The 27,232-nt window shown below is 51.2% G+C and overlaps 1 protein-coding gene across 11 annotated transcripts in view; it reads left to right on the forward strand.

The window, feature by feature from the left end:
- The window catches only part of WDR93 (WD repeat domain 93), a 694,060-nt gene that overhangs the window by 551,621 nt on the left and 115,207 nt on the right, over positions 1 to 27,232 (forward strand). For all 11 annotated transcript variants that reach the window (XM_078683212.1, XM_078683218.1, XM_078683219.1 and 8 more), the window contains one exon: positions 14,685 to 14,745. In XM_078683212.1, coding sequence (XP_078539338.1) covers positions 14,685 to 14,745 — 61 coding nt within the window. The remainder of the gene's footprint in view (positions 1 to 14,684; positions 14,746 to 27,232) is intronic.

Raw genomic sequence — 27,232 nt, forward strand, 5'->3', positions numbered from 1 at the left:
GAACTGATGGTTCAGCATGGCCCACTCCAGCGATATGGGATGTGTTCGCTGTCCCTTAGCTTCCTCCTCTCTCAGGATTTCCTCCTCAGCTTTCGCCCATTTCTGCACCGCTCCCACCCATGCCTCTAACTTAGGACCCGATGCTGTTCGCCACTGCATGGCGATGTTTCATTTGGCTAGGAGTAGGGATAGAGTCGCGAAGCGGGACTGCACTTAGTGTGTTTTCGGCCTTCGGAATATTCCAAGAGTGACTGCTTCCCACGTGTGTAGGTCCATGAGGCCTGTGAGTGTGCGAACTGTGTCGAGGACGGTGGACCAGTATTGTCTCAGGATGGGGCAGCTCCAGAACATGTGTTGGAAATGTGCATCCTGCGAGTGACATCTGGGGCAGAGAAACTGTGTGTCCGGAAAGAACCTCTGAAGGCACGACGGTGTCTGATACGCTCTGTGCAAGATGTAGAATTGGATGTTTTTGAACCACGCGTTTCTGGATACTTTTTGGGGAAATTCCAAAGCCCTGACCCATTCCCCGTCATGAAGCTGCCGTCTGATTTCGTCCTCCCAGGTGGTCCGCAGATTGTGCAGTGGCCTGTTTGCAAGTTCTCGTATGGACTTATACAGCCAAGTGACCAAGTGCCGGCCTACGCCCATGTACAGAATGGTGTGGACGACCGGGTGTGTTGCCGGCTCGCCGACTGTGAGGTCACAGTGTGGGCGAAAGTTATCTATGAGCTGACGGTGTGTTAAAAACTGTCCGGGGGGGAGGTCATGGTCCTCCACAAGCTGCTCGTTAGGGCGAAGTCGGCCCTCCGTAAACAATCCCTCCGCCTCAGTTATCTTGCAGTCTTTCCATGTGCGGACCATGGTGTGCGTGAAGTAGGATTCCCGTTGAGGCCAGCCGACCAGCGGTAGCCGAGGGGAGTAACACGGGGTACCCGCCGCTATGCGGTGTATCCTTTGCATACACCGGCGAGCTACCGACACTTGCAGTGGATATGTCCGATGGGGCTTGGTGCCCGGAAGCAGGAGACGGCACAATTCAGGAGTAGGGACTGGGCCTCTTGCTGTGTAAGTTTCCCCAGTATGTCTACCCGCCGTCCAGTACGACAGCCACTGGAGCTGCGCCGCCAGGAAATATGACTCGAAGGCCAGAGTGCCTAGACCTCCCTGCGTGGTGGGCAGCTGCAATTTGGTGAGAGCTATTCGGTGGCGGCCAGTCCCCCATACAAGTGCACGAAGGAGCGCATCTAGTTCTTGAAAGAAGGCCCTGGGTGGAATAACGGGTACATTCGTGAAGTAGTACAACAGGCGGGGCACTATGATCATCTTGGCTATAGCTACTCGACCGATCGGGACCAACGGGAGGTTCCTCCAAAAGCCCACCGACGATCTAATGCCAGCTAACACATGTCATCAGGGGAGTGATAGAGACGGACACCAAGATATCGAGGGGCGTCTGTGGTCCAAGGCAAGCTCTGCATACCCACTCGTATCTCCTGTGGTTCAAGGGACTGGTGCAATGGGTATATCGTGGATTTACCCAGTTCACCTGGAGGCCTGACGCCTCTGCAAATTCCGTCAAAGCTGTGCATATGGGCGTCAGATCCGCAGTAATAACCCGAATATACAGAAGGAGGTCATCCGCGTATAGGGAAACGCAGTGAACTGTGTCCCCTTTGGGTATACCCTATGCGGCTCCGTCCCGCCTTAGACGTATCGCCAGGGGCTCCACCGCCAGGGCAAAGATTAGGGGCGACAGGGGGCAGCCCTGTCTGGTGCCCCTCTCAACCCGGAATGGGGACGAGATGTAGCGGCCCAGCCTGACACGGGAGGTGAGGTTGGTGTAAAGTAGCTGCGTATATTGCAGAAGAGTTGGACCTACTCCTATCCTGCGCAGGACGGCAAAGAGGTAAGGCCACGTTAAGGTATCAAAGGTCTTTTCAAGATCTAAAATTATGCAGGCCGCTCGGGGGAATAAGACCCCCACCTGATCTTGGACGTGGAACAATCGCCGTATGTTTTGGGATTTGTTCCTGCCGGGGACAAACCCACATTGATCCGGATGGATCAGGGGGCGCAAAATTTGCTCGTATCGAGCCGCCAGGATTTTTCCCAGGATCTTGCAGTCTGCGGAGAGGAGGGTGATGGGACGGTAGGAGGACAGTTGTTGCGGGTTTCTGTGTGGTTTGAGAAACGTGACTATGACGGACTCGCGGAGAGAGCCCGGGAGTTCTCTCCTCTCAAGGGCATCTGCAAAAGTTTCCGTCAGCCGAGGGACCAAAAGAGTGGAAAAGGTACTGTAATATTCTAGGGGTAGACCGTCCAGTCCCGGTGCCTTGTTCCTGGTCAGCGTGCAGATCGCACAGGAGACGTCAGCCGTCGATATTTTAGCATCTAGCGTGGTCTTGTCTGCATCCGTGATATTTGGGATCGGCAGGGGAGCAAGGAAGTGGTTCAGCGCCTCCTGTCGGAGGTGAGTTGGGGTGCAATAAACCGCGGTGTAGTGTTGTTGGAAAGCGTGTAATATGTCTATCTGGGAGCACACTAGGTTCCCCAAGGGAGTCATAATCTCGGTGATGGGTTTGGTGTCCGTGTCCTGTTTCGCTAGCCATGCCAGGAGTGTGCCTGATTTATCTCGCTCCTTGTGCATCCGAGCGGCATAGGCCCTTAAATTATTTTTGCGCAAGTCAGCTAGGGCAGTAGAGTATTGTGTTTTGGCCTCTGCTACCTGGGACACCGTTGCGGTGTTTGCATCCTCTTGTTTCGTTAGTGTTGCTAGCTTGCATTCAGTGTCAACGAGTGTTTGTTCCAGTGTACGGCGCACCCCCACTATTTGTTTGATGCATGCCCCTCGCGCCACTATTTTAAAAGCGTCCCATTCCATCAGTCTAGAGGTGGCGGACCCCACATTGTGTATGAAATAGTCTTGAATGCTTTGCGCGTGTTCGTGCCGGAACACCTGGTCTGTCAGACAGTCACGTGGGAGGCGCCATGTGGGGACCGGGGGATGAGGAGGTCGCCATTGAACGCGCAGTATGTGTGCATCGTGGTCTGAGATTGCCCGGCCAAGATAATCTGTGCATTGGACCTTAGAGATCAGTGACGGGAACATAAAAACCTGTCTAAGCGGATCCGCAAGTTGTGGGGAATGGAATGAAACGAGTAGAGCCTCGTCTGGGGATGGTGAGCTCTCCATGCGTCAACTAACGCCCAGTGACTGACCCAGCGGCGGAAGCACTCTGATTGAGCGAGGGCGGGGAAGCGGTGGTGGCGGGTGTGATCTGTCTAGTGCGACATCAAGCTCGCAATTGTAGTCGCTCCCTAAGATCCATGGAAGAGATGCAAATTGGGCCAGGGTGTCTGTAAGGGAGTCCCAGAACTTTTCCTGCTCTATATTCGGTGCGTATATGCTGCCCAATAGTACGGATTGACCGTCCAGTATTCCCTCCAAAAGGGCATATCTACCCTCCCTGTCCACTACTCTGCGTATTTTCTGGAATGGGGTGCCGGGGCGGACCCAGACCAGCGCGCCCCGCGTGAATGCCGAGTATGACATGGCACATATTGTTTCCCGCCATCGGGACCGTAGTTTGTCAATCTCTGGTGCTGTGAGATGTGTCTCTTGCAGGAACGCAATGTGTGCATGTTGGCGTTTGATGTAGGCATAGGCTGCATATCTCTTGCGCGGTGTGTGGAGGCCCCGTGCGTTTAGGGTCAGAAAACTAACATCTGCGCACTGCATTGGGGAGTCTGATTAGCATTACCCGCGCCCAGCAGCGTGACCTCGAGTGTGGGGGTTGCTGGTGTGAGTGGCGATCGAGCCGCCTGGTCCCCGTAGAAGGCCCATCTCACTCCCACCCTGATGCGCCGGTGACCCTGATACTCGCGTCCCCCGCGTGGTGTAGGGTGAAGAAAACCAGGGTGAATAAAACATGTAACGGGGGGGAAACTGTCCCAATACCTGGGGCATATCGGTAGGCCCAACATGTCCAAACCAGCTCTCATAGAACAATAGAGCGTAAAAGTCAACATGTGGGGGTGGTGGCACTCAGCTGCGTGGATTGGTCCTGCCAGGGCGTTGGAAGGATCAATGTTCGTCTGCGATGAGTGTAGAGCGCTAAATCCATTGTGACGCTTGGTGCGGGCGACTCCCTCTTCCTGGGGGTGCCTGCTTCCATGTGCCCACTGAAGCAGAGTGTTTCCGGTCTGTCACTGTCTTGTCACTCAATGCAGGGTGTCTGCAATTTGTGGAGTGACCGGGGGTAAGGTGATGGAGTCAGCTGCAGAATGGGCCTTGTTTCTTTTTTCTTCCCCTCCCGAAGAGAAGAGGTGGGGGACTCCCTCAATGTCTTCCTCAGAGGGCGGCGCCCCGCGTTCAGTAACAGCCTGGAGGGCCTTGCGCTGTTCCTGTATGATCTGCTCCAAGTCCGGGGAGTCCATGGCGCCCCGTGGACTCCCTCCAGCCCTGTCGTCCTTGCGTTTGCGTCGGTTGTGGGGCGCGCCTCCTATTGCGCGGTGCTCTTTGAGTGCGCCCTCGTGGTGTATCCATAGGGGGTTCTCGTGTGCAGTGGTGGTTCGGCCATTCACACGCATCTGCGGCAGTGGAGAAGAAGTGTGTAGTTCCGGCGTGAATGACTTTTAGGCGGGCTGGAAATAGCAACGAATACTGGATATTGTTCGCTCGCAAGCGACGTTTCACCTCCAGAAAGGATGTTCAAAGTTTCTGCACCGCTTTAGCGTAGTCAGGGAAGATCATGACGTGTTGATTTTCTACTTGTAGGGGACCCGCTCGCCTGGCGGCCCGCAGCACCGTGTCGCGATCCTGGAAATGTAGGAACTTTGCAAGAAGCGGGCGGGGTGCGCTACCAGGTGGTGGTTTGCCGGCTGGCACCCGGTGGGCTTGCTCTATAGAAAAGAAAGCTGTGCGGTCCGTAGTTAGGGTGAAGGATTTGACCCATGCCTTCACATGTTCGATCGGGTGGGACCCCTCGATGCCCTCCTGAAGGCCCAGCACGCATATGTTACAGCGCCGAGAACGCCCTTCTAAGTCATCCATGCGCTCCTCTACTGTTGTCAGGCGGCCCAGGACCGATCTGAGTGTTTGCTGTTGTTTACTCACGGCGGGTTGTAAATCAGCGAGGGAACGCTCTCCTTCTCTCACCTTGTCGGCCAGCTTCCGGTGGTCGTCACGTATAAGGGTGATGTCCGTGGTGAGGGTGCCCAGGCGCTCCTCCATGGAGGCTCTGGAGAGTTCAATGGCCGCCAGGACTCGGTCCAGTTTGTCTGATATGGTCAGATCCGGCTGGGACGTGGATGGTTTAGCCAACGTGTTGGTGCGAGGCTGGTTCTCCGGCGCCGTTTCTGAAACCGCCGTCTGCTGCGTGGCCCTGGGTTTTCCCATTCTGCCTTCTGAAGTGGGTTCCCTCACTCTGTGCCGCATCAGTCGCGGGGGCGAGGTCAAGGTTGCACGACCCGGGGAATCGGTAGACCCACTCGTGGATCTCTTGGTGTAGGGGGCGAAGTGCGCGTGCTGGTCTCCGGCACTCCAGCGGGCCCCGTTCCCCCGTACCGCCAGGTGGGCAAACAGCGAAGGTCCGTATGGCACAGTAGCTCCCCCTCTAGGTCGTCGTTTTCCGACGCTCACGTGGTGGTCGCACAGCGATCGTCACAGCGCTTGTCTTGCCCAACCCCAGGGGGAGGGGGGGGTTCGCCGCGGGGGGGGGGCAGGCCCCGCGTCACTCCTTCAGCCCGGTGCAGTACTCCTGGGCAGGGATGGTCCGAGCGCCCACTGGTAGAGCCCTGGAGCGCTGTGGGGGTCTGGTGGCGGTCTGTTCACTGCACCCCAGTTGTCCTCGCGGCCGCCATATTGAGGTCAGGCAAGGGTGGTCTGTAGTTCGACCCCCCCAACGGTGTGACAGGCCGGGGGGAGCATATGGGCAGCAGAGGGTTCGCACTTGCGGTCTTGGAGCTCTGTTGGGGTCTGGCGGTGATTTGGTTAGTGCGCTTGAACTGTCCCTGCAGCCGCCATGTTGGGGTCAGGCAAGGGTGGTCTACAGTCAATTCCCCAGGGCGGTGTGGCCGACAGGGCGAAGCGTGTGGTCATCGGATGGTCCGGGCTCGTAGTACTCACCCTCCGGTGCTCTGCGGAGGATCTGGTGGTTTCTCCAGGACAGCTTCACCGCGCGGGCGCCATCTTGGACGCAGGCACCCGCTGCGCGGGAAGCAATGAGATGGGGGGTGTTCTGCACGCCACGAGCCCCGAAGTTTGTCCCCTGTGGAGTACCGGTAACGATCGTCTGTGCCGCCGCTGGAGATCTCTTCCCCGGTAACGTCGCCACTGTGGGGTGGTACTGCCGCCAATTCCCGGCTGCTCCCTGACGTCCGCCGCGGCTGAGAAAGTCCTCGTTAGTTGGTGTCGGGTGGCGAAGAGGCCGCCATCATGCCCCGACGAGTGTGGAGAGTCCGCTAGGATCGCCCAGTGCTGGACATCGTCTGGTCGAAGCGCCGTAGTAGATCGGTCCAGGCTAGAGGAGGCAGCCGCCATGTTTTTTTCCCCCCGGACCCGGGGATTCGTCTCTCCGCTTGTTTTCCCACATACGCCATAGATTTCTTGGGACCGGAGGCACCCTCCGGCGCTGTTGCTGTTCAGGTGCCAGGGGAGGCAATTTATCCCCCTGGCTGACGAGATATTGCTGTCTTCTGGGCCGCCCGGCTACGGAGCCTCAGCAGACCGCGTCCGCCATCATGGCTTACTTAGCCACGCCCCCATGCCTCACAGTAGTGATAATACGAAATTGAGAGTTTTTTACTACCAAGACATGTAAAACTTAAAAGTCCATGTCCAACTCTTTATATACAAATCACTCTGTCCTATGGGCTACCTAGGGTCTACCATAGGGGGAACTTATATGCAATTTAAGGGGAGTTTAAGGCTTGGCAAAAAGGTTATATTGCCAAGTCAAATTAGCATTCAGGCTGCAATGGGAGGCCTGATACTTGTTTTAAGGGGCTACTTCAGAGGGTGGCAGAATAAGTACTGTTAAAGGCCTTCTGGTACTCCCCCTGCTGTGCCATCTGTTCCTGAAGTCCTCAATACATAGATGACTCTCTGCTCGTACCTCTTCAGGGCCGAGGGAAGCTGTTCACTGTCTCCTTTTGCTGGGGCTGTCATGCTTAGGGTGCTGTTCCGTTGCTTCCACATCCTTTGGTTTTCCTCTTGTGCTGTGTCAGCCTCCCCCACCAAGTCTTGCAAGCCATCTTGAGAAGTCAGCCTGCTCTCTCTGTTCAGCAGTGTTTCTCTTGCAGTGACCAACATTGCTATGTGTAAAGTCGGATGTCGGCCTAGTTCCTCGACAAGGCTGTACCCACTCATAAAATGGCCTCTTTAGATCTTGCCTAGCGTTGCAGCGCATGCGCTGCTCACTTCGCAATGGACCCAGTATACACTATAGCGTGGAAGCTCTGTGTACGCTCCGCCCACTCTCTGCCCATCTTTTGTATTGGCTTAGGTCCTAAATGCAGCCTTCACATTGGTTTTAGGCTTGTTAGTCCCTCCTTCTAATGGCCATGTCGTCATTTGTGTCCGTCCGTGGCTACTGGCCCCTTTACTGTCAACACTATTTTGTTCATGTGCCTCCCCCGTCCCCTCCCGCTGCCCGTGAGTTCTTGGGAAAGCCCCCCGCCCACAATCCTGTTTGTGCCTTTTTGCCCACCCGCCCTAAATGCAATAGGACTCACGTAAATGCGAGTTCTATTGCATTGCAAATGCTTGCTTTTAAAGTAGTGCCTCAAAAGTCAGGCAGCAGTTGCCTGGTTGTGGGCGGGGCTCAATCGGGAAAGAGGACAGTAAACGGAAGCCAGGTGTCTGGTTGTGGGCAGGGCACATTGTAGCAAGGAAAAAAATGTGGCGAGAAGGCTTGACCCGCAGGGACTCTGCTTGAAGTCCAGCCGCCGGAGGCCTGGTACAGGCCCAGAAACTTCATGGGCACCGTGAAACCACCCCCGTAATGAGTAGGCACCAAGAAAGAGGGCGGAAAAGCCAGCCTAGGCCGTCTACTATAGAGCGCCAGACCACGGCACGGCTGCCAGTGCTAGCGCTGTTGCCCCAACCAAGGAGGGCGAGAAGTGAGCCTGCACTGGTGAAGAAAGGAGGCACCTCAGGCAAGTAAGAGGTCACAGAGACCAGCCTGGAGAAGAGGAGGGCTTCCGCCGGGCAGTGGCAGTGCAGGTGCCTCCCTCCTTTTTGCTTACACATACCGGGGGCATTGTAAAAAGGTCTCCAACGTATTTGGTGCACATCTGTGCCGCATGGCCATGGGCAGCTACACAGTTGCTTGTTTTTCTTTTGCACGCACACATCACTTATGAGATGCCCAGGAATGTGCACGGCAGAGTTGACTGCTGTTATTATGGGGTCTGGGTGGAGGCCGGGTACTGGGGCTGCTCCCGGGCCATCGCTGCTGCTATGTCTCCCTTTACCAACAATGGTATCATCTGCCCCTCCATACCCTCTCTCAGAGGGCACTGCTGCTAGCACATCTCGGGAGCAGGGCTGGCGTCTCTCCTGGCCCTGCCCAGTCTTTCTTGGCCCAGCAACATCTACCTATCAATGACCCCTGGTGAGAAACATACACAGGCTTCCTTTCTGCTAAGGCTCAATGTCTTGCCATGAACGTACAGAGCAGAGTCCCTGCTCTGAGAAGTGTTTCTTGCTCTGTGGTGGCACCACATTGATCAACCTCCACATCGAGCCCCTTGGCAGCCCAGTCATAAATAATAGCATCAAAGTTCACCATGCACGCTAAGAGTTATGGTTTACGTTTTGCTATTGTACTTGCTTTGAATGCTCTTTTGTTTATCGGAACTGCTGAGCCAACTTTTGGACTAGCCTTTTTCATTTGGGGTTTAATTAGAGGCGGTTGCAGCTAAAAACAGATAAGATTCTCTCGAGACAGCTTTGTTTAGTTTGTTTTCAATTTCTTTTTGGCTGACCCGTACATGACAATATGTGCACCTTTAGACATTAAAGTCAGCAGTGTAGCTGCTAAAGGGGGCATGGTGCTGTGCGCTTAACTTGAGAAGGACTGCTGCCCGGGCTCTGCACAGCTGCTAGCACACCTTGGAGTAGGGCTGGCGTCTCTCCCGGCCCTGCCCAGTCTTTTCTCACCCAGCAGCGTCTACCTATCAATGGCTGCCTTGGGCGCCTCCCCCGCACACTGTCCATAGTGTACCCCTAGTGAGAAACATACACAGGCTTCCTTTCTGCTAAGGCTCAATCTCTTGCCATGAACGTGCAGAGCAGAGTCCCTGCTCTAAGAAGTGTTTCTTGCTCTGTGGTGGCGCCACATTGATCAGCCTCCACCAGGGCTCGAGTCGGGGTACCACGCGGGTGAACGGCGTCCCCCCACTTATTTTACCAGGTGGACGCTGTCCCCCCTGCAAAACAGCTGGACTTCACTCTTTGGCCTCTCTGGAACGAGATCGGAGCTCACAGCACGCTGCTCACGCGCTGACTTCTCAGATGCAATCGCATCTAAGGGGTGAGCGAGGGGAGGCAATGAGCCCGATGGTGCAAGCCACCTTTCGTGATGTCACTTCCTATCATGACGTCACTTCTGGTGACAGCGTCCCCCCACTTCTTTTTTTAGGACTTGTGCCCTGGCCTCCACATCTGTAAAGGGTACCTGTCTCTAGTGCCGTTTACCATCACTGGTAAGTAGCACTTGGAGCGCGCACCCCACAGGTTTGCTTGTGAACTCCGAGGGCATGCTGCGGTGATGCCCTCCCAGCACACTGGTCGTCCAGTGTGTACACTGCCGTTGCCACCCTCAGATTGGTTGCTTTACTACCTTGAGTTGGTCACTTTCAAAAGTTCAGAAGCCACTGTTCACAAAGTGCAACATACTTGCCAAGTGTCAGTTGCAGTTCTAGGAGTTCGTTCTTTTGAATTACTAATAGTTAGTTTACTACTTATAGTTTAAACTAAAAATAAATGGTTGAAAGTGTGGGAGCAGAGTTCCTCCACATCAAAAGCCTCAAAAGCTGGTGATAATGTCATATAATAAGGACCTGCATTTTTATTTCCACAAATTTACACAGACTTTTTTGTAGGCTCCTTTTTCTTTACACATTTAATTAAAACGTATCAATAATTTAATGTATTTGTCTTCAACCAACTCCTAAGAGCTCAAATACCACGTTCACTTATCTAGTGCCAGTCCCATGATCACTGCCACACAGTCCATAGCTAGGCTACTTTGCAGTAATTTACAATAATGTTCTGCATGGCGAAATGCTTATAAGGTCCCAAAGGCGAGGCCGATTGCTTTGCAAATGCTTGTTTTGCTACGGGTGTTGCTTAATTTGATTAGTGGGTGGAGAGTGCCTAGTGACTGCATCCGCTCAGTCCACCATCTCGGCTCCTTCTATCGCAAAGCATTTTTTTAATGAATTCCTTCTTCATGCTCATAAATTAAATGCCTGGAGTTGGTGCCACAGACATATTAAAATGAGCTACAGATTGCAGACTCAACTCGGCATATAAGAGCATTAGTGAAATCTGCTTAATTTGAGCCGGTGGTTTCCGATGCTCTGCACTTGCACTAAATTGTCAACTACAGCGCTTGGGACAGTCTGCCACAAGGGGGCAGTGTCTGGTTAATTTAGAGATGACCACAACAACAGTTCATTATTAATTCAATATACCCTAAACATGACTATTACCTGCTGCCCAAGCCATCCTTATAGCTTTGGTGGCTGAAATAGTCCAATTGATCACACTGGTAGGAGTGTGATGGTCATTAGTTATATTGGTTCTGTCATTGGCAGTGCTGGCAGGGGCAATGTGTGGTGCTAACTGCAGTGAACTACTGACGAGAGCCCTGGCACTTATGTTTTTTTTTAATTAATCATTGAGTGAAATCAGCCTTCAACCAACTCCTTAAATCTACCCTGCCTTTTCCTGTAGTCGTTGGTGCACTAGTAAAATTGAACCTGGACTCAACTTGGAAACGCAGATAAAATGATGTGAAAATATACAGGTTCTCTTTGTCAATGTCATTGATGATGCAGTGCTTCTAATACAAATTAATCCATCTTCCAAAAACTCACAATCAATGCAAGCAAGACAGAGTTCATAATTATGAACAAAACAACTACTTGAAGAAAACATTTCAAGTTAATTGAAGCTCTTTAGAGTAAGTTGCCGGTTTTGATTATCCAGGCATGTGTTTCCATCGTAACCTGCTATGGGTCAAGCAAAGGAAAAAAGTGTCTCCCGTGAGTCGGAATGTGGGAGCTGCGCTGCGATACAAGAATAACTTCGGTGGAGCGTAATAAAACCGATCTTAGAAATGTATAGAATGAAAGGAGTAGCTTTGACCGTGTGTGGGGCAGATATCCGGGGCTTCAAAAAGGCAACAGAGCTCATGAATATTGCAAATCTCTTCATAAGAAGTGTGCTGCAACTAGGCCCAGGCACTCTCATGGACCTCTGTGTTCGGAACTGAGTCTAAATAGCACAGACTTGCTTATCCAGCTAAAATCCATCCCGTGCTGGACTAGTTCTGGGCAAATTCCGCAGCAAAACCTTATTAAAAAAGCTCCTTAAAAGTAGAATGTCTGCACCACATCAAATATATTTTAACCCGCACAGGGAACAGTACCGAATCTGGCCAAACCCACTACGGAGGCAGGATTACAGAAGAGGACCCAAGAAAGGGTACACGGCGCAGAGCCCAAACAGAAGAAAGCCAAAGCTGACGTATCCCAGCTACAACAGGATGGGAGGAGGAGAACTCCATAAAGGTAACAAATGCTTCCAGAAACCAGGAATAGCCAGCCACCACCAAACAAAATCCATAGTCACAAATAAGCACAGTAGGGAGGCAGCGGTATATGACAGTAAAGCTTGAGCAAGGGACTGAACGCAACTTCTGTCACACGCATGGCCAAACTCAACAAGGAGCCAGGCAATAGTGCCATTAGTATATCCCTAACATGCTCAGCAGGGAAGCGTGGGCACAAGAAAATCAAAGGTCTAAGAGTTTGTTCAAAGGGTGTCCCACAACTCCTGACTAAAATGTACCAAGTTACTCCCACCTTACTCCTGCATGTATCGCCCATATGTATGAATGTGCAGATCCATATGTTCCCACTGTCAATTCCCATAGGCAAGATTTTCCATGTGTGGCAGTGCCTGGTTGTCTCATTGTACTGGGGCTAGGTGCTTGAGATCACTAGTGAATTGGTTGGGAGAACGCTACTGTTGGACTCTTCATTATGCCAGTTGGGCTTAATGCCTAGACCGAAGGGATTCACATAGTTTTGGCTAAATGACAAATTCCAATGACATGGAAATCCCAAAGAGCGCCAGAATTGAACCAGAGACTGGGTGATTTGTGAGATTGGTGAAAGCAGAAGAACTTATGCTTGCTACTCGGAAGATGACTGAAATTGGCAGACAGGCGACTATGCACAAAGATGTGAATATGCTGGCACTCAAAGCCACGTCTGATGTTCACTACCGATCAATCCTAGGTTTTTTTGTTCCATGAATAGAGCTGATTCACCTGGATGACACTGCCCTGTATGCCCAACCAGTGGCTCAGGCAAAACTAGGCACTACGACACTTCAGTATACACTAACACCTGTAAACGACTGTGTGGCTTGATGGGCCAGGGCGACGGAAAATGGATAGGTTCAAGTAAACATGCAGCTGACAACACAAGAGAAGTGACTCGGAAGGAAGGCCTATTGGCATTTGGTTTGGTTTATTGTTTGTTTGGCAAGGAGTCCCTTGTGGCTGCATGGTTTTTGTACCGGTTAATGATTAAGAATATTGTCAATTATACCTGTATGAAACACCTAGAAGTATGCTACTATTGTTCATACCCTGGACATTCTGTACACTGTATGCAATTACTGAGTTGAACCCCCTCCCCCAAAGATGTTAGATTAATGTTGCCCCAGCCAGCAGTACCCCAAGAGAAATGGCCAGACCAACACCAAAGGTGGAACCAGCTCTAAACAGGCACGGGTCAGAGTGTAGGGTGGAGCCAGAGTAAACCAGAACATCCCACGAACGTCCAATGACAGCCACCAACAATCCTTGTTGGGAGGCAGAGCACACCAAAACAAAAGAGGTAGCCCACAAACAAAGGGAACAAAACGACCGCAACTCCAAGTCAATCATGGCCAATGAAGGAGAAGCAACCCTGCCCCTGGAAACAAGGGAGATCCTCAGGCAGCCACAAAGGTCCTAGACCAGGTAGCCACATGGAACCACAGTGTCACACAACCTGGCACACACTCAAAACCCTGGAGCGAGCAACTCCCGGCTAAGTGATAGTGAAAAAGAGGGCACCAACCAAAGCGCAAGCTTACAACACACAACCTCATCAGCCAATTGTCCGTTTGACCGAACGAACGAGAGTCTAGACAGCAAGCAGAGTCAAAGAAAGCTACAGGCCGAACATCAAACCAGAAAAAGTGTGAAACAGAGAACCCAATCATGGTGGGGACAATGGAAGAGGGGAGCCTACCCCAACAAACTCCAGTAGGGAGGACCAAAACTAACAAACTAGCTCTGGTTTCCCATTCTGGCAGATGCTGTAGAGGGAGGGCTTCACTTCCTACAGAAGAGAGCACCAAAAAGTGGATCCGCTGAGACAATGCATCCAGGATTCAACTCTAGGTCAGAAACCTGCGCCGAAGAGGGGGATAGAATCTAAGCTACTGTGGTAATCCACACACCATTAACTGACTCACACAGCGCAACCCAGACTAAAAGAGCAACGAACCTGTGCACCGTGAGAGTAGCACTGAGAGCACTACAGAAAACCAAAACAGTCATACTACAGTCTGAGGAAGTGGGAGGTAAGCCCACCACTGCACCCAGGGAGAAGAGAACACACCCACAAGTGCCCAAACCCCTTCTACCTTGTGAAGCGCAAGTCTGAGGCAAGACATTGTGCGGGAACCAGCAGTGCAGAGCAGCAAGTTCAACTCCAGGTACCATCTCTGCCCACCTCCCATCAGAATAGGGTGGGAGGCAAGGTAACCCATAAGGACACCGAAGTACGGTCTAGCCAGACTCCCATGGAGCCATGGGGACATCAAAACCGGAAAAGAGAAGGAGAAGTGGCACGCCTTCCACTCAGTAAGCCTAGCCCCAGAAGCGGTCCTTCGTGTCACACACACAGACCAAGGTCTGCAGAAACCCCGTAATAGCCTAGCCTATGCTCCATGTATGCGGAGACCTATTTATGGCCCGTTAGCAGATAGAGGAGGATGGGAAAGATTTTGCTTTAGCCAGGTCAAATGGTGCCGGGGGTGGAGGAATTGGCACACCTCTTTTACTAAGTACTGATACAAGGAAGTACAGAGAAGGGCGTAATACAAAATATTGTAATATTTTCTATTTAAAGTGGTGGATCTAGCCTTTCAAATTAATATGAATGCATCCATTCACTTTCTATTTCAAAAGGTAGCCACTCCTACAAGAAGTCCTTGAGAGCACACCCATTCTCTCTCTCTTGCTCTCCTTTTCTCCTAGTTAGCAATATGAAAAATTACAATTTCTGTGTGCACTTTTCATTTCATTGTTTTACCGTATTACTAAAGACAACACATTCTTGAAAATAGTTCTGACTGTTATTTCTTTTTTGTTCTTATCTTTTTCAAGTTCAGAAAATGGCGGTGATCGGATCAGCGCAGTTCTGCCAGTTTCCATTCTGCCCGGTGCTGTAAGTGTTAAACAGTCAATTTTAATAACTCATTAATCATGTCATTGGGTATCTCACTAAATTCTTGACAAAAACAATTGCCACGCAAGGATGACCTTGCTTTAACAAACGGATGTCTTCTTTTAGCAAGCAGAATTCTACCATGTTTGATGTCTGTAACTTTACCAAAATACACATCTATACTGGGCAAACGTTCACTAGTGTCTCCTCCTGGCACGTGATATTTATGTATTTCCTAGAGGGTCCATATGATGAGGTATCTTTGTGTTATCCCAAAGGAAGGAGACTAGATGACATCTTAATGCAGGCCATTCTTTGCACAAGATCCGGTAGGCTCCAGCTGAGGAGCAAGGAGCACCAGCTTTAAGAGCGGGGTTGCTGCAAACCTTGAAGTAGATTCCCTGGGCAACATTTTCTCAATTCAGTAAGATTTTCAGAGGGAAAACGGATGCATCTACCAGGTGCAGGGTGGACTGGGCAGAATTTCAATTACGCTGGTGTAACTGGAGTAAATTTGGTAATTACGCGTTACTCCTTGACTTGGAATTACTGATAATATCGCAATTACCCCAGCTCGTTTAAGAGTAATTTGGGGTAACAAACCCTACACTAGAGCACATTTAGCGAGCGCGACCAGCTGCTCATGCTCACCATTCGTGTTCTGCTGCATTTAGGGTCATTTCTTGTGCATAATGCACCCTTAAGTCCATTTTGGACACTAGGATGCACTTTGTGCTAAGGATATAGTTTATAAATGCAGTAACTTGGCGGGAAATTGTACCCCATTAGCTCGCTATTCACTTTCTGTTGCATTTAGCGCTATTTCTTAGTGAAAAATGTAACCTTCTGTCCATTTTGGACATGAGGTTGCACTGTGCATTAAGAAAATAGACTTGCTTTTTCTGGAAGTATGTGTGCCTCTGTCATTGTTTTATTTGCCTTGTCTTTTAGAAAGTTTTGGTGTTGCCGCCTGCACATAGCAGCCATTATTCCAGTTGCTTATGTACGGTATTTCCATGACTTTAGTGTACTTGTAAGTGACATTTTACTACCAAATATGTGACACTTTCTCACGAGTAAAACCAATCAATTAATCATGTAAAGAGCTGAAATATCGTACATTTGTGAACATTGCATACTTAATGTGTATTACTTTCGTGGGAGCTCTCCCACTGAAACAGGGGTGAATGTGCGAGTGTGCCAGTTTATGAAGTTGGAAATGGCGTGTGTTCACAATGTACTTTCTCAGCATTTATCATACGTATGAAAAAGGTCTTTTGAATACATGTTGTACCCTGTCAGAGATCAGAGTAAATCGGTACAACTTTAGTAGCAGTTGAAGCCTACAATACTACCTTCAGAAATGAATTGCTATCAGTTGACTGGGGGTGAGTGTTTGATTTGCTCCAACGCTCCGTCCATCATCCCCTTTGGTATCGCTTTGTTCGCCCTAATTTGGCAGGGTATGCCCAGACATGGGTCTCTTGCTCACTTTGCCACTGGATTCAAGCTAGCCTGGCTGATGACTGCTGATTAGCCAAACCGGTCCCAGGATGCTTGTGTCTGCTCCAGGGAAGACATGGCTTGGCAGTTCGTGCTTGACTGATCCCATGAGGCACAGGGTCAGACTGATTTGCATATGGCCATGCTTGAACTAGGGTGGTGGAGTGAGCTAAAGAATGATAATGGATTAAACTCAGATCAGTTGACTGGGGGTGAGTGTTTAATTTGCTTCAATGCTCCGTCCATCATCCCCTTTGGTATCGCTTTGTTCGCCCTAAGTTGGCAGGGTATGCCCAGATGTTGGTCTCTTGCTCACTTTGCCACTGGATTCAAGCTAGCCTAGCTGATGACGGCTGATAAGGCAGAAACTGGTCCCAGGATGCTTGTGTCCGGTCCAGGGAAGATATGGCTTGGCAGTTTGTGCTGGACTGTTCCCATGAGGCACAGGGTCAGACTGATTTGCATATGGCCATGTCTGAACTGGGGTGGTGGAGTGAGCTAAAGAATGATGATGGATTAAACCCAGACCAGTTGACTGGGGGTGAGTGTTTGATTTGCTCCAACGCTCAGTCCATCATCCTGTTTGGTTTCATAATGTATAACTATGGCATTTTAGTGAAGTGATGTGGACACCCGCACTACAATGAGTTAGTCTAACCCCGGACGCGTAGTATTTGTGCATGACTGCCTGCACTGAAATGCAGCTTTCACATTAGCATAAAGACCTGTGGGAATTAAACAAGCTTCATAAGTGTTTTGCATATTGCTTGACTGTTTTCCCCGACGGGCTGCCTGACTTCCGCTTACTTGTGCTTGACTTGCAGCAGCTGCTTATAACTTCACAGCTGGCTGGAATATCCCACCTGCCTTCTTGTCTGTTTTTAAGAGCGAGTGTCTCACATCCTTGGACTGCTGTATGTTTTTTCACCAACATGGCCACTATTGCTGTGATAGAGTTTGTTTTGCCTGATATTTGACTACCATGTTCAACTTTTCCAGGTGTTAGCAGTTTTAAATTCGAATATACTTCAAATGGATTTGCATAGATTCTAGGTGCTGCTTGTAAGCATGTGAAACGTTGGGTGTGGTGTTGCTTTAGCTGTCATATGGTGCTTCACTGGCAGCACATATACTTTCAGACTGAAATATTCAATTTTGGGATCATGGCAGTAAGCACTGATGCCAGTTCCTGTTCATTAGGAGTCACATCTCGGAGACTTTAACCCTGGCCTCCCATTGTCTAACCTGCTTTCTCACTGGCAGTGCCATGGATATCAATAGCTCAGCAGGTGCAGAGGAAGTGAGTGAGACACTCTGAAGGCTGCTCCCCCTATCAGACTCCACTGACTGTCTTTTAGTACCTGTCAGGAATGTATTTTCCTTGCATGCGTAATACAGTAGAGTAGGTCCCACTGGGACTAGGGCTCAGAAGTGGGAAGAGCCCATTGTGGCACAATTGAGGGGGTCTTTCACTTGCCTGGTAGAAGGGCTCGTTTTCCTGGCTTGCATTAGACCCCATCAAACCCTTGTTTTGTCATTGTGGCTTGGTTAATTAACAGGCACGTGAAGAGGGCCCCAGACATACAGTTGCCAGCTTGGATAGTTAGTTGTAGGACGGCAGAGTTGGAGAGACTCTGGAGGATGGGCTCCGTTGATGAAGCTAACTGCAAATAAACCACATTGTGGATGAGTTACCTTTGGATTTGCTTTATTAACCTCAACGCTATCAACAACATGTTTGGCGGCGAGATGGTTTTTGTTCTTTTCTGAGTTAAAGGAGCCCACTGACTGCAGTTCCTGGGCAGCGCTAGAAGATGGCCATTGTGGAATTTGTCTAGCTGCCCAAAGCAGGATTCTGGCTGCTGTATTCGGTGAACACGTACACCAAAAAAGATCCGGAATTTTATTTATTGGTGCCTGTTACTGTGTCCGTGTTGACGCCAGTTAGGAATCCACCTCACCGTGATTTAGCCAATCAGCGCGCAGCATTACACTGACGCATCATTCAGGCTTGTGTCTCTATCGTTGGTGACGTGCCTGTCTGGAGAATGTGCGGTACTCGTCAGTACGTGTGTACTGTGCATGCTGCCATACTGTGAAACAGCTGTTCTGACACAGAGGCATCAAGTGCTCTTTGAAACTGAGTATATATATTGTATTTCTGCAAATCTTGACTGATGTTGGCACCTTACTGTATCTGAGTCTGAAACTCTGAAGCTATTCTCCTGACTATTATTCTTGTTAATTGGGCATTTGGCAGCTAACTATGACTGCTGGGAGGTGGTGGTGGACATGTGAGGCAACCTCCACATTTGTAGACATTCCCAGTAAATCCATTTTAGAATAGAAGCATTGGGTATGGGTTTTCAAGAACTACTTGTTGGCTACATGGAGTCGGATATAGCCCCCTAAGGAAATTGGCGATTTTGTTCAATTGTTTTGGAGCCGAAGGGCAAAAATATTTTGATAACCTACCGGAAGTTCAAGTTCCTGAAGAGGATGTTGGGGATGCTGCTGGATGGAACGTATGTGTAGAGGCAGAAAAGAGACTAGCACAACACTTTTCCGAACAAACAAGTGTTGTTTCAGAATGATTTAATTTTTATTCTGGGAAACAGTCTTCTAAGGAAAACATTGATCAGTATGTTGGTGCCCTCAGAATTTCAGCCAGGATTTGTTGTTTTGATAGTGCAAAGGACCAGTACTTGAGAGGTCAAATAGTATTGAATTACTATTCTAAAAAACCGCAACAGCATCTACTCTATTGCACTAATCCCACATTTGGGGAAATAGTCAAAATTGCTAAGGGTTTTGAGCAATCTGCTCTTTCGGTAAAAGTGTTAGCTGGTGCGGTGATATCAGTGTGAAAGCTGTAAAGAACGTTAAGAGTGGTAGATTTTGGGGGCGTGGCCAGGAGCATGGCTGTATAAGTCGGATCTTCTGAGAACTTGGCCTGAGCCACTAAATCCGTAACTCAATCCTGCCGGTCAATGAAAAGCCCTTGCAAACCAGAATGACCTGCGAAAAAGTGAAACATGGCTGGCATCCTTTTGAGAAAAATTGAGCCCATAAGCTGACAGATGAATGAATTCCAAACTGCAGGGTCGCACCGTTCTGGGCTCTGCAACATGGCGGCCCGCATGGCCTGAGCGTTCCTCCCTGAAGGCAATGAGGATTGTGTTGGGAACTCTCGGCAGCCGTGGGGCTCCTAGTGGAGTCCGGCAGGATGACATGTGAAGGCGGCCTTCTCCCCGTCTTAAACCTCTGCGCAGACGGCAGTGGCCGTGCGGCAAAGCCCGAATCTGTGGGCGAGGCAGAGGAGTGTGATTGAGGAGCGTTTGAGCTGCGGCCTATATCTGGGATAGAGGAGACCGCAGTAACTTACCCGGACCCTGAACTGGGCAGTTGCCTGAATCTGTGGTCCTGGAAGACCCGGACCCATGTGACTGGGCCCCGAGATGTCTGGGACCATGATGACAGTAGAGGCTGCTGTGGTGATATACCTCTGGAGGTGAGGAGCAGTGCTGGTAAGGCACACGGTGGGGGCCCGGGCATGAGTCAAGAGTCAGGATTGCAGGCCGTAGAGCCGGGGTCCTCGTGAGACCCCTCCCTGCCTCGAAGTCAGCACCGGGGTAAAGTTTACCAAAATTGAGGCACTTTCAAGTGAGGACATACGGCACTGGTGCACACTCACCCGATTTGTACAGTCAGAAACCGATTGCACTGCCAGCACATGGAGAAATGGTTACTGGCTGGCATTGGGACATTGGAAGGAATTCATTCTTGGTTATGGGTACAGCCCAGCCATCGATTCCCCAAAGGGCATACCGTTGTACATTGTGGGACGACGCTGGGAGACTCCTCCTACCCTCCTTGCTGTGGGGGCTCCTTGCTGCCTTGGTGCCTCTGGACTGGTAGTCTGTGCCAGAAAACATCTTCCTTGGGGTGGCCTGGCCTCACCCTGCCTGGGCCTTGGTGGATGGTCCACCCCCACCTGTTTGGTGATCCAACGGGGACTTACAGGAAGGCTCTAGGTGAGCCAGGAGTACCAACCTTTGTTAGTGCTTACCCACCATGATAGCAAAGGATAAAGACACTAAACACCCTTGACAGGGCAATATGTACCGTTATACTAAAGTTGTTTGCCCCCAGATGGACACCGGGGAGGGGGCTCAACCCCCCTAACAACGCCATATTGCTTCAAACGATTAAATCCTCACGGTATAGGTGGGTTCGGAGGTATTGCTCTTGCGCCAGGACTTGCCCAATGTCCGAGGTGGAAGATACAGTGCGAGACTTAGGGAAAGGAATCATGGAGCTATAGAGCACTAACAAACATATACTATGGTGACAGGACGATGCAGAAAACAGAGCATGTAGGAATAACCTTTGCTTCGTGCATTTTCCAGAGGGTGTAGAGGTAGCCAACGTACCAGCATTCTTGGCAGGCTGGCTAAAGGATACTATTCGACCAGAACGCTTTAAAGCCTGATTTGTAATAGAACAATCCCACGGGGCACAGACTGCAAAACCATCCCCAGGGCATAACCCAAGCACATCATTGCAAAGTTTTTCAACTTCCTAGCCCAGTATATGAAACTGAGGGAGGTGTGCCAAAAAGGCAAAATCAGATATGACATTCTAAGATTATGATATTTCCAGACTATAGTTGAGAGGTCCAGCGCCAAAGACGAATCTTTGATTCTATGAAAGTTAAATTGAGGGCCCTCCAGATGCAGTATATGTTACTGTTTTCTGCAAAGTTGAAGGTTATGTATCAGGGTGAGGCCCATTTCTTCCAGTCACTGGAGAAAGCAGGAGCAGCGATTGAGGAGCGATCAGTGCTGCGTCCTTGTAGAGAACCAAGGCTACACCTCCGGACCCCAGGGAGTGGCAATCTTAATTTAAAAGTCCCCTCCTTTTGAAGTGGTGTGCACATGGATGGGCCCTCAAGGAGGCTTTAAGGGAGTCACTGGGATGTAGGGCAAGCACAACATTACCCTGATATGCCTTTATGCACCACCCCTACTTCTGGCCCCAATCTTGAGTAAAGTGGCGGATATACTCCTGGATATACTTCTCGCTAAATGTGGTGGGGGTGACTTCAGTGATGTAATGCATACATCACTGGACTACTCTGGGGTTAGCGGTGGACCGATGGGCAACACCCCGTTTTTGCGCTTTGCTAGCAGTTTCGGTCTTAATGACTCATGGCGCCATCAGCACCCTCAAGACAAACAATATTCCTATTTTTCAGGGTCTCATAGAGTGTATTCCAGACTGGATTATATGTTATTACCGCTGGGTGAGGTAGGAGAAATTGGGCATGCGTAAAATCTCACAAGGGCCTGTCTGACCACTCCCCTCTCCTGATATGACTGGGAGCAAGATTCCCTGGGCAGGCAGGATGTAGGCTTAATGCCTAGGACCTTGGATGAAAAGATCCTGTGGGGTATACCAGAGGTAATCGAAGTCTTCTTTTCAGAAAATTAAAATTCAGTTGCTTTCAGGGTGATACTATGGGAGGCTTATAAAATGTTGCTGAGGCATAGTGCTCAATACCGGATTGACTGACGGAAAAAAAGAAGGGAATTGAGACACTAGAATTCCTTGAACAACAGATACTTTGCCTCAAGAAGCAGGCCATTGAAAAGCTAGACAGTGTGGTGGAGAGACAGCTGGAAGTACTGAGACAGGAATATCGTGACTTAGCAAGAGATTCTGCCAGGAAACAGAGACTGGCATCCTTGCATCCACTCTACAGAGTCGGAGACAACGTTGGACAACTTATTGCCTGACTTAGCAAGAAAGAGCTTCAGGCCAGATGGGTGCAGAAATTACAGACGACGCAGGAGTGACTACGGACGAACACATTGCGAATGCATTCGCAGAGTATTATAATCATTTTTATGTGGCTGGCCCCGTGTTTTTTGTGACCTTTCTGCCCTTTCTTGGGACCTTTTTGCCTCTGCGCCACTCGTTTCCCCCCATTTTTGTGACCTTTTCTGCCCTTTCTTGGGACCTTTCTGCCTCTGTGCCACTCGTTTTCCCCCGTTTTTTTGTGACCTTTTCTGCTCTTTCTTGTGACCATTGTGCCACTGTGCCACTCGTTTACCCCTGTTTTTTTGTGACCTTTTCTGCCCTTTCTTGTGACCTTTGTGTCTCTGTGCCATTCGTTTCCCCCCATTTTTTGTGACCTTTTCTGCCCTTTCTTGGGACCTTTGTGCCTCTGTGCCACTCGTTTCCCCCCGTTTTTGTGACCTTTTTGCCCTTTCTTGGGATCTTTTTGCCTTCTGTGCCACTCGTTTCCCTCTGTATATTTGTGACCTTTTGCCCTTTTTGTGACCTTTCTGCCTTCTGTGCCACTCGTTTCCCCCTCAATTGTTGTGCCCTTGGCCTTCTGTTTCCTTCGTCGCCCCTCGCCGCTGCATCGCCGCCCCCCTGACTGCCCATTCGTTACCCCCACCTCCCGCTTTCCAGCTGCTCCTCCCTCCCACCTCCCCATATAGGCCGGCCGCTGCGCGGAGAGGAGAGCGACCCTTGACCCCACCAGGTAGGTCGCTCCCCCTCCGCACAGCACCGCCTGTGCCGCCCTGCCCCAGCTGCCGCTGCTGAGGAAATTCGAGGCCCTCCACCACCCGCAGGCTACCACCTGCGACTCATCCCTGGTGGCCAATGGTAGGCCGTAGGTTTGCTCATCCTCCATTGTATTGCCTGTATTTTCTTTCATTGCTCCCGTTGTAGTGACTGCATTTTCATTGTTGTGTCTATTACTGCTGTGGTCTGTCTCCCCCGCTGCCTGTACGTAGTCTGTGCCCGTTCCCTCCCTCTGTTCCCCTCGCTGTCCCCGTGTCTCTCTACCCGGTTTCCCTTCTGCTCCCCTCGCTGCCCCCGTGTCTCTCTGCCCGGTTTTTCCTTCTGCTCCCCTCGCGGCCCCCGTGTCTCTCTGCCCATTTTTGCCTTCTGTTACTTAGCTGCCCCTGCATTTCTGTGACCTTTCTGCCCTTTCTTGTGACCTTTTTGCCCTCTGTGCCACCCGTTTCCCCCTGTTTTTTTGTGACCGTCTGCCCTTTCCTGGGACCTCTCTGCCTCTGTGCCACTCGTTTCCCCCCGTTTTTTGCGACCTTTCTGCCCTTCTTGTGACCTTTTTGCCTTCTGTACCACTCGTTTCCCCTGTATTCTTGTGACTTTTTTGCCCTTTTTGTGACCTTTCTGCCCTCTGTGCCACTCGTTTCCCCCTCAATTGTTGTGCTCTTTTGCCTTCTGTTTCCTTTGTCGCTCCTCACCAACCCCGCTGCTGCATCCCCTGCGGCTCCGCCCCCCTGACTGCTCATTCGCTGCCCCGCCTCCCAGCTGCTCCTCACTCCCACCTCCCCATACATGCCGGCCGCTGCGCAGTCACGCCACTGGCGCGCGGCAAGCCCGTCCGCGCCTGGACCGCGCCCAGCTCCAAAACCCCTGGATCCCGCACCCACCACGTTGACCGCCACCACTACGACGCAAGCACTCTGCACGCAATCAACCCAAGACGGACCCACAACTGCTTCAAGGCCGCCCGAAACGCACACACGGTCCTTTCACCTGCCGGAACTGCTACACCAGCCACAGAGCTTACGAACCACCCGCCAAGAAATACCTCAACCACCTCCGATGCATAGTACTGAACACCCGCTCCGTACGCAAACACGCCGTCGAGCTCTGGGACCTGCTCAAAATAACCTCCCCAGACGTCGCCTTCTGACAGAGACCTGGTTGAACAACTCCTCCGCACCCAACATCGTCAGACGGCTACAAGATCACCCGCAGAGACCGCACCAACGGAGTCGGAGGAGGAATCGCCATTGTCCACAAGAACAGCATCAGGTTCTCGACTAGCACCGATGACGCGCTCAGCACTGCCGAACACATGTATTTCCAGATCCGCACAGACCCCAACTCTACCCTCAGAGGCACCCTGGGCTACCGACCCCCCGGACCCCGCCCCCAGTTCAGCGACTTCATCGCCGACTTCATCAGCACGCACGCCCTGACCTCCACCGACTACATCCTACTCGGAGACCTGAACTTTCACCTTGAAGAACAGCAACAACAGCAACTCCACCACCCTGATCGACAACCTCGCCAACCTCGTACTGAGGCAACTCGTCACAACGCCCACCCACTCCGCTGACCACACGCTCAACCCCGTCTTCTCCTCAAGCCCGCACATCTCCGTCATCCACACCACTGAACTCCTCTGGACCGACCACCGCTGCATCCACTTCACCTTCCAGAAACCCACCACACACCACCGCACCCAACAGATCCCCCGCCTCCGCTGGAGCAAAATCACCGAAGACCAACTACATGCAAACCTCGCTCTCATCCCACCCACCGAACCCTTCAACACCGACGTCGCGGCCCACAACCTCAGACGCTGGAACGAGGACTGCACCCCAGAACTCCTAGATTCCAAGCAAGCCTGCCGGAAACTAGAGAAGAAATGGCACAGTGAACAAACTCCGGACAGCCACGCAGCACACAAGGACGCCGTCTGCAACCACCACCCTCTCATCAGGGCTTCCAAGAAGACCTCCTTCAAAGACCGCCTCAATAACAACGCACCCGACAGCAAGGAACTCTTCAACATCGTGAAGGAACTCTCCAACCCCATCTCCAGCACCAATGGCATCCCGCTGTTGCAAGCCTTGTGCGACTCTCTCGCCACCTTCTTCCACCGCAAGATAGTAAACATCCACAACAGCTTCAACACCCAGACAGCCCCAAATGACAGCAACACAACAGACCCTCTGCACACCATCGACCACGTCCCCTTGCTAGCCTGGACCAGCGTGAGCGTCGATGACTCCATCAAGACCCTGAGCACAATCCACTCCGGCTCTCCGTCAGACCCATTCCCGCACCACGTCTTCAACAAAGCAAGCATCTCCATCGCACCCCACCTATGCAACGTCATCAATCTCTCCCTTGAATCCGCGACCTTCCCAGAGAGCTGGAAACACACCGAGATCAACGCTCTACTAAAAAAACCCAAGGCAGACCCAAGAGACTTCAAGAACTTCCGACCCATCTCTCTGCTCCTCTTCCCGGCCAAGGTCATCGAGTAAATTGTTAACAGACATCTAACCCGATACCTCGAAGAGAACAGAATCCTGGACCCTTCCCAGTCAGGGTTCCACATCAACCACAGCACCAAGACCGCCCTCATCGCTGCCACCGACGACATCAGAACCCTGCTAATCAACGGGGAGACTGCAGCACTCATCCTCCTAGACCTCTCCGCCGCCTTCGACACTGTCTGCCACCGCACACTACGCGCACACCTCCATGCCGCAGGGATCCGAGACAAGGCTCTGAAATGGACCACCTCCTTCTTCTCTGGCAGAACCCTGGGCGTCTGCCTCCCCCCGTTCCGTCCCGAAGCCTCCCAGATCATCTGCAGCGTACCCCAAGGATCCTCCCTCAGCCCGACACTGTTCAACATTTACAAGGCCCCGCTCGCACACGTCGCTCGACAGCACGACCTCAACATAATCTCCTACGCCGACGACACTCAACTGATCCTCTCCCTCACCAAGGACCCCATCACCACCAAAGCCAACCTCCATGAAGGAATGAAGGCTGTCGCTGACTGGATGAAGATCAGCCGTCTGAAGCTGAACTCGGACAAGACGGAGGTCCTCATCCTCGGCTCCAACCCGTCAGCCTGGGACGACTCCTGGTGGCCAACGGCACTGGGGGCAGCCCCGACCCCCACTGACCACGCACACAACCTGGGAATCATCCAAGACTCAACACTCTCAATGACCAAGCAAGTCAACGCCGTCTCCTCCTGCTTCAACACCCTCCACACGCTCCGCAAGATCTACAGATGGATCCCGACAGATACAAGAAAGACCGTCACCCAGGCCCTAATCAGCAGCAGACTCGACTACGGAAATGCCCTCTGCGCGGGAGCCCCGACCAAGCTCATCAATCGACTACAACGCATCCACAATGCCTCGGCACGACTGATCCTCGATGTACCACGACACAGCCACATCACACCCCACCTGAGAAACCTGCACTCGCTCCCAGTCAACAAGAGGCTATCCTTCAAGCTTCTCATCCACGCACACAAGGCACTCCATAAGACCGGCCCAGCCTACCTCAACAGACGGCTCTCCTTCACACCCCCATCCGCCAGCTACGCTCCTCTGACCTCTCACTCGCCACCGTCCCTCGCATCCGAAGAGCAACCACCGGCGGGAGATCCTTCTCCCACCTCGCCGCCAAGACATGGAACACCCTCCCACTGAGCCTACGACAGACCCAAGACCTGCTGACCTTCAGAGGATACTAAAGACCTGGCTGTTCGATCAGTAGCGGCCCCCACCTCCCCCCCAGCGCCTTGAGACCCTCGCGGGTATGTAGTGCACTTAACAACTGGCTCATGTGAGTCAAGGACCGTGATGCCCACATGTATTTCTGACATTGGCTACTCCTGGACCGTACGCTCACTAAATTCGGGGTGGGACCTAAATTTCAGAGATGTTTAGCATTATTATATGACAAACCAATAGCGTAGGTGAGAGTAAATGGTAAAGCATTGTCAGGCTTCCCAATTGATGCGGAACATGACAGGGATGCCCTCTTTCCCCACTCCTTTTTGCACTCACTATGGAGTCCGTGGTCTGCACTATCCGTGCGCATCCGAGGATTCGATGCTTTCAAATTTCTCCAGGAGAGGGTATGAAGGAGAATTATATCCCTCTATGCAGATTACATTCTCCTCCATGACGGACCATACCCACACTTTTTCACAAAATAGAGAAATATGAGAGTCACTCTGGGTACGTCTTGCTTTCCAGGGTTTCTTCTCATTCTCAACTTTCCATGAGCTTTATCTATTTTCTACCAGGCTCTCTGTTTATCACTCTCAGTTTTTCAACCTTCTTATATCTATTTTTATTCTTTCTGAACTATTATGTCTAAAGCGTGTGTG

Source organism: Lissotriton helveticus, chromosome 3_1, assembly GCF_964261635.1.
Source record: "Lissotriton helveticus chromosome 3_1, aLisHel1.1, whole genome shotgun sequence".
Classification (NCBI taxonomy): domain Eukaryota; kingdom Metazoa; phylum Chordata; class Amphibia; order Caudata; family Salamandridae; genus Lissotriton; species Lissotriton helveticus.